Source organism: Octodon degus, unplaced genomic scaffold (assembly GCF_000260255.1).
Source record: "Octodon degus isolate 3935 unplaced genomic scaffold, OctDeg1.0 scaffold00006, whole genome shotgun sequence".
Classification (NCBI taxonomy): domain Eukaryota; kingdom Metazoa; phylum Chordata; class Mammalia; order Rodentia; family Octodontidae; genus Octodon; species Octodon degus.
This window is the reverse complement of record NW_004524582.1, coordinates 29,613,814-29,625,268: the sequence shown is the minus strand read 5'-3', so window position 1 is coordinate 29,625,268 and position 11,455 is coordinate 29,613,814. Positions and strand designations below refer to the sequence as shown.

Below are 11,455 nucleotides of genomic sequence, written 5' to 3'. Positions count from 1 at the left end.
ATCGTTGTTGTTGTCAACAAGCTACTGAAGATTGGGAAAGAATCAAATATTAGCAAAAGAACAAAATGACAAAATGCACACGTGTGTGTGTGTTCCAGTAACCATCCTATCAGATGTGAAGTACTGTATCATCATGGTTGTTACGTGCATTTCATTCCTAGCCTTCTGCATGCATTTTCTTTAAGCCCTAGAGCATTCTTCATATTAGATATGGTCACTCATGTGTATTAGAGGAAACAGAACAGAGAATTGTGAAGAACACAGAGTTATTAGCTAGAAGGGCTACATTTGAAGTCAGAAACATCTGACTCAGCCTTAGAAGTATTAAAGATAATAGCAGGTATGTGCTGTTCCAGCAGCCGCCCTGCACTGGGCTATCCCATACTTATTGGTCTCATACTTCTCTTTAAAGTTCTTCAGGGTAGAAATGTTGTAACTGCTGCCCTCAGGAAACTGGCTCCGCAGCTGCGACTTTGCTGACATCCCCACTTGTTGAGCGCCTGCTGTGTCCCCCATCCTGTGATGCAGAGACAGATATGGCAGACCACAGAGTGTGGGAATTGGGTCCATCATTATGGGTCATTGTGGTTTCTTAGCTTCTTAGGGGAACCAAAAAAATCAATCTCGCCGCTCAAGGCTGAAAGGGGCCCTCTGGCAGGAGAGGCGCCAGGCTTTAGTTGTGTTCAGCCAGCGTGTAGAGAAAAGCCCACTGCTTAGAGCATCTCTCTCAACCCATGAGGGCTTTGTGGCCTTCTCAGGAGCCACCAGCTGTGGCCTCAGCTCCGTGGGCAGAGCCAGCCAGCGGGCAGGGCAGTGGGAGTCTTTCAAGCCAGTGAGAAGGACCTGACCTTTGCTGGTCAGACAAGTGGGCGGTTTTCCAAACACTGCTGAGAAATTCCTCCTAAGCAGAGGTTTATGCGAGGGTGTGGTAGCAAGGAAGGGCTCCCCTTGCCTCAGTGCTGGGCTCTGGTGGCGTTTGCCACACACGGCTGGATGCAGGGCACTGTAGCTGAGCACCAGCTCCTGTTGGCTGCCAAGCAAACCTCTCTGAGATGCAGGAAGGACAGGGCTTAAACCAAATACTAGTTTGGCTCGTGTCTCTGTGCTCAGGATTTTGAGCTGAGCTTGACTGGACTGTTTGGCTGTTGGTTCCAGCTGGGCTCTGGCGTGCATTTGTGATCCCCCTGGTCTGCTAAGTGGCTCCATGCACAGGCATGGTGTGTAGTGTTCAGGCTTTCTGGGTGGCCTCGGTCAGTGGGAGTGCTAGGAGCAGGGCAGTGGGGGTCCCTGACATCTTGGGGACAGGCAGGTGTCCCAAACAGGGCCCTGGCTCCCGTTGGCCCACTGCAGAGGGCCTGTGTGCCCATGTCAGGGGGATAGAGCATGGAGTGGGAGCTTGATGAGCCTCGGCTTGGATCCCAGGGCTGCTGCTTCCTTCGTAGGTGGCATTTGTTGCACGTCGGGAGCCTGCAATGGAGCACTGTGTGCAGCGTGGGCGAAAGGCTTTGTAGAAGTTTGCTCAGTAGGCAAGGTTCACAGGTGCAACGGCAGTGATGCCTATGGGAACCCTATGGGTGGCCTGTTGGTGGTTGTGTATGATCCTTGGCTGCTGTTAGAGAAGGGAAGTTGTGTCTTGAAAGAGTAAGAAGCTCCACTCTGAATGCTCCACAGCATGTGGCCTGGGGTCCCCCCGAGGGGGCTGAGGAGTCCTGGCCTCTCGCGAGAGCTGGCTGAGGCTGGGGTTGCTGAGTCACTGCAGGGGCGATGCCAGGGCACTGCCTGAGGTTTATGAGGAGGAGGTCAAGAGCATCCCTTTTGGTCTCCGTGAATGACATGTGGTGGGGTAAAGCAGGGGTCATCAGCAGAGTCAGTCTCTGGCTTGGAAGCTTGTCTGGGGGTGAGATCTCTTGGGCCTTGGCAAAGTGGTGGTTTCAATAGAGGGCCATAAAAGCCCTAACATAGGGGACTTCTGACCATTTCCTTGCCTTTTGCAAGAGATCTAGCTGAATAATGGCGTTAGGATTTGGGCTGCTTGCTTTCAGCCATTGTTTCCCATCACCTAGTTCATGCAGGGCTGGGCCATTTTGCCGTAGGAAATAGTTCTTGCTCAGGCCATTGGGGTCAGATTGCTTTTCACTGTTAAGGCCACTGGCTATGGTGAGTTGGAAGTGTCAGCAGGATGCTCTGCATGGTGTCTGAAGAGACAGAAGGCTAGGCCTAGGTCCTCCTGAGAGGACCTAGCAGGAGGCCGGAGCCCCACTGAGCTCTGAGGTGTCCCCGCAAAAGCCCGAGTGTCCTACCAGGCTTCTCTGGTGATGTGGTGGCACCCGCACCCTGTGCACTCCTCAGGTGGCCTTGGGCTTCCTCCTGGTGTTTTCTTAAATCTGTATAACATTCAGAGGTTAGCATGATGCGTAATGGAACATTTTAGCAGCGAGCTGGGCAGGACCCTACTCATGGTCTGGGGGCTCTGTCCTGTGGCAAATGGTGGCACCGTGTGGGCAGCTGGAAGAGCACTTGGAAAGCCCATGGCTGCTTGCTGCAGGTGAATGCACCCCGGTCCTGGTACTCAGCAGCTGCAGGAAGCGTCTGTGTGATGGGCTCACATTATGGTTCAGTCAGGAGAGCAGTAGAGGCGTGAACACAAGTGGGTGGGCAGCACCTCAGGGAGCGCTTTGTGACCCCCAGCCATGCTCCGTGGGCCACCCTGCTTCTGCACCAGAACGTGAAAGGGCCTCATAGTGTGCTGTTTGTGACTTATCCGTGTGGGCAGACGGTTCTGTGGGACCCCTGATCACCTGGCTGTACGCACTGCCTTTACAGTCTGTGTACGTGAGGGAGTCTCTGACTGGCACTTGGGCTTGGTCCAGCGCTCTGCTCCCCTTAGCATAAGTGCGGTCTTCTTCAACTGTAATGACGTCAGAGTCTGGATTTTCTAGCAACAAATTTGTTAAATTAGTTTTAAATTGATTTAGGACAAACACTATTTTGGTGGAGTGCTTTGTCGTAATTATTCTCGGGATAATAACCCCCTGTGCACAGAACTCCTCCTTTACAGCCTTCCTGTCGTAGTTACCTTCCGTAGGGTGACCCAGGTGGCACTCAGGACCCACACCATTCTGTTGTGTCCTTGTGAGAGTTTCTCTGACGTCCTCGCTGGCCCGCTCCTGTGTCTGCTGCCCTCCCTCGCTGGGACTCTGCTCGGCTGCTGATCTTATCTGGCCCCACACTGCAGGACGTAATTGATGACTAAGTTGGTGTCGGGGCTCCTCGGTCACATCAGAGCAACAAGGAGGGTTAGAGGGACAGCCCACGCTGATGAAACCCAGAAGAATGAAGCATGCAAATGTCCTTTTCCAGTCTTTATCCCCCACAAAACTCTCTCCATCTACTCAGTCTTCCCAGTTTTGTCCTTATCTTTTCTGTTTTTGCCATCCTGGTCAGGCGATGTCGTGCCATGTAAAATCCTGTCATACTAAAAATGTGTCTTCATCCACATAAGTGGGTTTGCATCTCCTCTGTGCTACCCATCGCTTCCCTTGCACAGCACATCTGGTAGCTGCTTGAATTTTTAAATGCTTTTGGTGCATCTTTTCACCCTTTGAACTCGGTTCAAACATGTTTACATTCTAATTAGGATTGGCTGAACAACAGGCTTCCAAGGGACCCTTGAAGAGCAAAATTGTGTTGGTTCAAACAGAAAACAGAACGAAGAGCGAATTAGCCCTGTAATTGCAGTTTAAGAACAATCCTAATGCATAGGAAATGTTTTGAACATCCCATTTAGACCAAAATACCAATTTAGATAGGAATCCAAAAGGAAGTTGACTAAGCGGCCCTTGTGTGTCTACTTGTAGGTGCTAGAGGGGTGGTTACCTCCCCTGGAGTCTCTGGAGAGAGGTCAGTCCCAGCTTTGTCACTTACTAGGACCTGATACAGGCTGTAGTGTCCAAGGGCCATTTTTCCATCTGACATCCAGCTTTGTGGCTTAATGGGGTTGCAGAAATGAAAGCCAGAACTTCTGTCTAAAAGTACCAGTTTTCGTGATGTCTGGGAAGATAGAAGGGCAATTCGGTGGGTGGGAGTGAGAGAAGGAGAAGAGCTTGAGTGACAGAAAGAGATGTGACTTGCCAGAAGTGACCAAGGATGTAGACTCCTATAAGGGAGAGAGATCTGTGAAAGGTTTTTGTATGCAATGGATGTAGCTAAGATTCCCAAAATTTAGAAGAAACCAGGGCAACACATTTAGGTTGTGAGAAAATACACAACAAGCACATTTTATCGTCTTGTTGTAGGAGCATAAAGGATCAAGCTGGCGACGTGTAGGAAGTGTCTTGAGCCCGCCAGACCTGTCACCCCCTTCCCATGACCGAGTTATCTAGTCACAGTTTTTAAGCAGCAGTTGCCCTATTGTCACATGCCTCTCTGCTCCACGCCTGTCAGAGTGAAACTGGATAATTAAGTCTGAGGCAATAACATGCCGGCCTGCTCACCCCCCTGGCTGGCTCACCAGACCAAGTGTTAGCAGGAGGAGGAGGCTTGGGGGAGTTGTTTTGAGGTTCGTAGTGTCCCAAACAAAGAACTGAGCAGGGCTCTTGGAGTAGCAAGCGTAATATTGTACTAAAAGTAGAAGCAGCTGAGGTCCACGCCTCAAGATGGCAGTGAGCAGGTTAAAAGAGCTCAGGGCCCCCAGGACCAGGTACTCTGTCTCTTCAGGTCCTGGGGCCATGGGAGGGCCTAATGCTGGGGATTGACAGGCCTCATGGCTGAGTGGGTACCTGGCCTGCCCCACCCATGGGGGGGCTTTTGACAGTACAAGGTCTATAAAGGACATGTCCTGGCATCCAAAGCTCACGAGGGGTGGTGGTGTCAAAACTGCAATGCAAATGAGGTTGGAGACAGGCCAGGGCTGAGTACTTTTGGTTTCTGCATGCTGGGGGGACCTTGGGGGGGGGGGGCAAAGCGAGCCTCATCTGTGGTTTTCTCGTGTTCTGACACAGTCGTCCTTGCCCTGTCTGGTTTCTTGGTTCTTGCCCCCATGGCTTCCTGTTGCTTGCTTGTCCTTGCTTTGTCTCCTCCCCAGTTGGCGCTCAGCCCCTGCCTGGGGCTCTGTGAAAGCCTGCTGCCCCTCCTCCGATCCCTCACTGCCTCTCTGTGGCTCTGCCCCCTCCAGGTGCGTGGAGAGCTGCTGCGGGAGAGGGTGCAGCGGTTGGAGGCCCAGGAAGCTCGCTTTGCGGAGTCGCTGGTTGCTCTGCAGTTCCAGAAGGCGGCCCGCTCCATAGAGACCTTATCAGCCTACACTGCTCTGCTCAGCCTGCAGGACCTGCTTCTGGAGGAGCTGAGCGAGTCTGAGGCCCTGACCAAGCTGGCCTGCAGCCGGATCCTGGAGTCCCACGGCCCGGTGAGCGCGGGCCTGGGGAAAGGGAGAGGAAGCCACCAGCACCCTTGGGTGCTTCAGGTGCGGGCTCCACGTGCAGTGAACATCAGCTGGTCCCAGCACTCCAGACAGGCTGTGATTGCGCACCTGTCCGTGCTGCAGGGCTGGGGACAGGACAGAGCGAGGTGACTTTAATGAGAGCCCTGTGCAAGCTCTTTACCCAAAACAGCTTGGGTTCCCCGCTTCGGAGAGGCTGCCCCTTGGGATTTTTGCATCTCTAAAATCCCATGTGCCTTCCGGGCGGGGCTCATGTCTGAGACTTTCCTTTGGTGCTGTTGTTGCTTTAGTGGCGCCCTGACAAGCCGTGGTGCCGCCTTCTTCCAGGGGCATCAGAAGTGCGGTCGTGCGTTATTTATGGGTAGACATGTGACTGTCAGCGTCTCTGTGTGCTGCACCTTTTCACGTTACGAGAGAGATATCCATGGAACAAAAGCCATGGCGGTGACTGTTTTGATGGCTAAGTTTAGGCCTTTTATGTGTAGACTTTAGAACTGTGTGTATCGCCTGGTATTGTAATGGTTACTCACAAGCAGGGCTTAGTGGTGCATGCCCGTCCCAGTGCTCTCAGAAGCTGAGACGGGAGGATCTCCATTGCAAGCCTGCGTTCTGTCTTTCAGCAATTTAGTGAAACCTTGTCTCAAGATAAAAAAAATAACAAGGCTGGAGATGTACCTCAGTGTGAAGGCCCTGGGTCCAGTTCCTAGTACCGCACAAGTGATAATAATAAAATAACAATAACAGCAGCTTTTGCAGGGAGGGAAAATGATCTTATGTAAGCCTTGGTAATTTTTATTTACCCTTCTTAAGATTATTATTTAAGACAATAAGTACGGTTCTATTTGGTAGTTGCGCCCTTAGCCATACACGGTGTTGGCTGCGGAGTGGTGCTGAGCCAGGCCCAGCGATGCCCATCCCTTAGGTAGGAACTCGAGGCCCAGACCGCCTGGTTCCTAACTGAAAGGAGCCGGAAGCTGGAGCTATTTCTGACCTGACATACTCTGTCATGTTCAGGGGACATCCCTGTTGAGTTTACCAGCATAGGTTCCCATTATTTCTTTTTCTTTTTTCTTTTCTTTTTTTTTAATGTATTTGGTACAAGGTCTCACTACGCAGCTCGGACTCGTAGTGATCCTCCAGTTTCCGACCTCCTCCGTGTTGAGATTACAGGAATGCGCCACCACTCCCAGACTTAGTGGCCAGCTCAGTGTGCCCCGGGGGTGGGGCTAGCGTGACATGTGGTACTGGGGATGGAACCCCTGTCCCTGCACTTGCCTAAGCAGGTGCTTAGTCTGCTGAGCTATCTTACCAGCCCTCCATAATTTCTTTTAAAAGCAGCAAATCACAGTAGACTGAAGAGTCCACCACTAGTTTTTGGCAAACCTTCTGTCCCCTGCAGCATGACGACCGTTTTAAGCACAGCGTGTATTGTGGTTTATCTCCAGATGTCCCCTCCGAGCCCTTGGCACTTAGAGGCAGGGATTTGGGGAGGGGGTTCGGCCACAGGGCACTGTGATCACTGGTGTGTTGGTCTACTGCTACATTCATAGCTGAGTGTGTTTCAGGAAGTGGAGCCAGTGGGAAGAGGCGGTCGCCAGGTGTGGCCTGGGCGGCTCCTGCTCCCTCCCCCGCTCCTGTCTTCATTCTGTTTCCTGTGCGCCCTGACCCGAGCAGCTGTCTTCCTCCAGACTCCGCCAGCGTGCTGCCCCTGCTGGGAGCTGGCAGAGCACCCAAGGACTAGAGCTTACAAAATGTGAGCCAGAAGAACCCCGTCTCCCTTTAAGGTGTGAGTGTCGGCTGTTTTGTCCCAGCAACAAGGAAAGGACTAAGAGAGCATAAAAGTGGGGTCATTGTTGGGGCTTCAGTACAAAGCAATACTCAGGTGCTGCAGAAGTAAAAAGCTTTTTAGGCTTTGTGAGCTCCCGGGGACTAGAGAATGCCCGAGGGGCAGAGCGTTCCGGAGTCAGAACTCTCAGGGCAGTGACAGCAAATCAGAAGTACGTTGTGCCATGGGGCAGCAGGGCTCACGGAGATGGAGTGAAATATTAGAGGGAAGGAACAACAAATGAACCTGTGGGAGGCAGAAGGCGGGACAGGGGAGGAGGTAAAGCCATGGGTGTCCCGAAAGGGGGAACACACAGTGAGGGCTGGGCCTGGAAGCCCTGCGACACAGCCTGCCTCTCCCAGCTTGCTCCAGTGTGGGGACGCCCTCCCTGGGATTAGCTATCAAAGGGCCCTGTGGCTCAGCCCGCTTGTAAGTCACAGTGGCTCCGGGTGGTCCTGGTCCCAAGGCAAATGGCCCCTAGAGAGGAGCATTCCCGCTGAGGAGCTGCAGGATCTCTGCAGGTCAGCCAGCTGTGAGCTGTTCCAAGGGGAAGCACAGAGCACACCGAGGGCCTCTGTGTGGGAGAAGCGGAAGGCTAATAATGGATGAAGATCCTCGATGGAAGACTTCAGAGAGCTGACTTCCGGGCCCGGGACTTACAGTCGTGGCTTATGAAATTATTACGTAAATTGAAGATAATACAAAAATTATTTTTGAATCATACCTGGAGCATATAGTGACTCTGAATTTTCCATGTGCTTTAAAAAAATAACTCATAATAACAAAGAGAAAAACTGATAGAATAAGGAACTATCAGTAAACCCATCAACAGAGTAAGAAATTTCGGTGTCCGTGATTTAGTGTGATTTGTTGGGCAAATGAAACACAAGGTGCAAATCAACTGAGCATTGCATAAAATAAATTTTTAACATGCAGTTATAGAACCCTCCAGCCAGCATGTCGCGAGGGCGTTGCTGTGCCACATACTGGAGTGGCTAGAAATAACTGGCTGTGGGGTATCATTGTGTCTACCATTTGACAAATACCAATTAATTTTAAATCAGTTTTGTGCAGAGAATTACAAAAAATGCATACTTTGAAAAATTTTAAGACATACTTGTGAATAATATATAGGTCAAAGGAATAATAGAAATTTTAAAGTATATAAAGCAGAAAATATGCCTCTAGTATCTCACAATACGTGAAGTTCAGCTAAAGCAATTCTTAGAGGGAAGTTTGTTTTTGTAAGAGAATACAAAATAGTCATAGAAAATGTTAGAAGTGGTGCAGGATTTCGCTAAACAAATGATAGCAATTCAACAGTGGTTCTTATACTGCATATTGCTGTCCTCAAATTAGTTGTGCAGATTACCATAGATGAGCACGCTGAATTGGTCAATAATATATATAAAAAATTAAAGAGGAGAGATAAAAGAAAATTTAAGCATTAACTGCTCCTTTCAATGGACCAGCAGAAATCAGGAGTACAACTATCCAAGCCATCCTGTGTATATACACATATATTACGTTTTTTAGAGGGAAATTTGATTCCTAAACTTGGATAAGGAAGAAACTCCCATGATTAATATATAAAATATGATATTAGAGGGGAAATAACAAATGGCCCTTAGGAAGCAGAAGGAAAGAAAACAGCCCAAATAAAATGAAAAATGAAACTGTAGAAAATCAATACAGTAAAAGTCTCAGATTTGGGTGAAATAAGCCTTAATAAAATGTACAATTCTTTGAAACACTATTGAGGAAAAAAAAAGCAACAAATACCTAAAGTTTAAAAAAGTAATGTAACAATTGCTGCAACAGAGTTTTTAAAACTAAGAGTATATAATGAACAGCTTTGTGTAGATGAATCTGAAAATGAAGTAATTTCTAGAACAGTATAAATCACAAATATTAACTCGGAGAAGAAAGTTGGCATAGTGCTAATACCATGAATGAAGTTGGTTCAGATGCTAAAATATTCCCCTGGGCCGAAGCTGTGCCAAAGCAGTTTTGCAGGTGCGCTCCCCGGACCCTTCGAGCAGCGGTGGGACCCCAGGGCACATGGGCCACAGTGGGCACGCGGGGCCCGTCCTGTCAGCAGGAGCTGCTTGCCCCAGCGTCGCCCCGCAGCCAAGCATCTAGGAACAGCGCACAGGGGTGCAGTGTTGGCGCTTGGCGACCCCTAAGTGGGCTCGGGGTTGCGGTTTGGACACTTGGTCTCTGGACAGTGTACCATTACTGCCTTACGGTATTTTGTCGATCTTGTGCACACCCCGATATTTATTATTCCTGGTGTTAGAAAAAACAAGGAATATCCTTCAACCCATTTTATGATTCTCAGGTAACTATGACACTAAAAACCAGCCTCCCCAAACAGTTACATTTGTGAAAGTAAAAGTACAATTCATAAACAAAACACTATCCACATACTCTGTCCACTTGTAAATAACTTAAATGCATCATGGTCAGGTTCAGTTAATCTCAGCAATGGGAGGCTGGTTTCACGTTGGACACCCATGTGCAGAATTCACCTGATTAGCATGTTAAAGGGGGAAGGAAGCAGCCCAGGCGGTCACTTTGGTACAGGCAGAGTAAATAATACTTGATTGAATTTAAGTTCTATTTGACATGGAGCTCTTCAGCAGATGAATAACAGGAGAAAATCTCAGCAGAGCTTTTACCCCGAACCGCAGCACGCAGTATGCTTTGAGGCGGTAGCTTCGACGGCGCCCGCTGCCTGGATCCCAGGGGAGGAAGTGAGCCCTTCAGAGGGGAGGGCAGGTCCAAGAGCATTTGGTGCGTTAGGATGGAGCGAGACGAGCCCTGGCCTCTTCTCACCCCAAGTGCCTGAGAAACACCCACGATCCCGCACCACAGCCCCGAGCCCTGCTGTGCACAGGAGCAGCCCGACTTCCAGTGGAGCCGGCAGAGTGTAGAGCTTCCCCTTCCGTTTGCTCTCCAGGCTCTTGCCACCACTATCCAGCACCTTATCGCCAGTTCATTTGGAAGAGGAGAGTCCTGTGTCCTCACTTGGCAGTCACAGGCCGCGAGTCAGTGGGTGCTGTGCTGAGTAAGTTGGTGGCCGTGGACACCCTGCTCCTTTTCCTTGGCTTTGCGTTTGGAGGGAAGACAGCCTGTTTTGCTCCAGATATTAGACTTTCATTCTGCAGTTCGATTGTTCAGTGTAAACCACTTTCCTGTTGGGAATGAGCTTTTAAGCTGTTCAACATTCCGGAGAATTAAAAAGCATGAAATGAAATGCTTTGGAAGAAATGACTCCTAAGAAAACTCTATGCGGTGCTCCTCATTTGATCAACGATTTAGACGCATTTTGTGAGACTGGAACATGTGCAAGGTGTAACTGGATCAGAGAGCCAAGCGGCAACGACGGGTGCATTCAGAGGATGGCCTTCCTGGGGCGGCGAGACCCGACGCGCGCTGTACCCACTGCGCCTGCGCTCCAGCTCAGAGCGCTGCGTGCCACTCCCCCAGGCTGTGCCTTCCTCCACTCTCCTCTACCTCACTGCCCCTTGATTCCACCGAAGTTTTCTCACTTTCAACTTTGCTCAGCTTCACTGCTCCAACAAAGCTAGAGCTCAAACCAAAAGTAGCACAACTCCCTGCCAGTGAAAACTGTGCTTGCACCAAGGCCGAGGCACCATGACAAGTGTCCGAGCCTGGGGTCCACCTTACTCTGCAGATGCTGGAGGAGGTTGAGGGAGGAAATTCATTTCATCAGCATCTTCAGGGCGAAAGTAGACCCCTGTTCATAAGGCCAGGGCCCTGTCCAGCCTCGTACCTCCCACTGCCTCTTTCTCTGCTCCCATCTTCCCTGCAGAGAGGTCTCTGGAAAATAACTGAGACGTCACAGCCCACCCTCCAGCTCTCCATTTAAAATCCGCCCCCCATGGGCTCTGGGCTTCAGTGCCTTCCCTCCCTTCTGCCCTTGAGACACATTCAGACGCCCCCTTTTGAAGGACCTCTCCCTAGATTGCTCTGCCACACCTCCTTGCAAATGCATCCTGTGTGCACTCTCGGGAGCTCAGTACTGCCCCCTAGGCAGCAGCATCTCCCATTTCGCCCATCTGAGAGTCTATGATCCCAGAAAGTGGCGTTGTGTTTCCTGTCTGCTACCTCTGTGTACACAGCTGTCTCCCTCAGCACGCTACGAGCTTGCAGAATCTGGGAGCCACGTC

The 11,455-nt window shown here is 50.4% G+C and overlaps 1 protein-coding gene across 1 annotated transcript in view; it reads left to right on the top strand.

Annotated features, from left to right (window-relative positions):
- Evc2 (EvC ciliary complex subunit 2) overlaps positions 1-11,455 on the top strand; it is a 108,160-nt gene that overhangs the window by 75,340 nt on the left and 21,365 nt on the right. Inside the window, exon 17 of the mRNA XM_004624671.2 lies at positions 5,174-5,401. Within this exon, the coding sequence (XP_004624728.1) occupies positions 5,174-5,401 (228 nt within the window). The remainder of the gene's footprint in view (positions 1-5,173; positions 5,402-11,455) is intronic.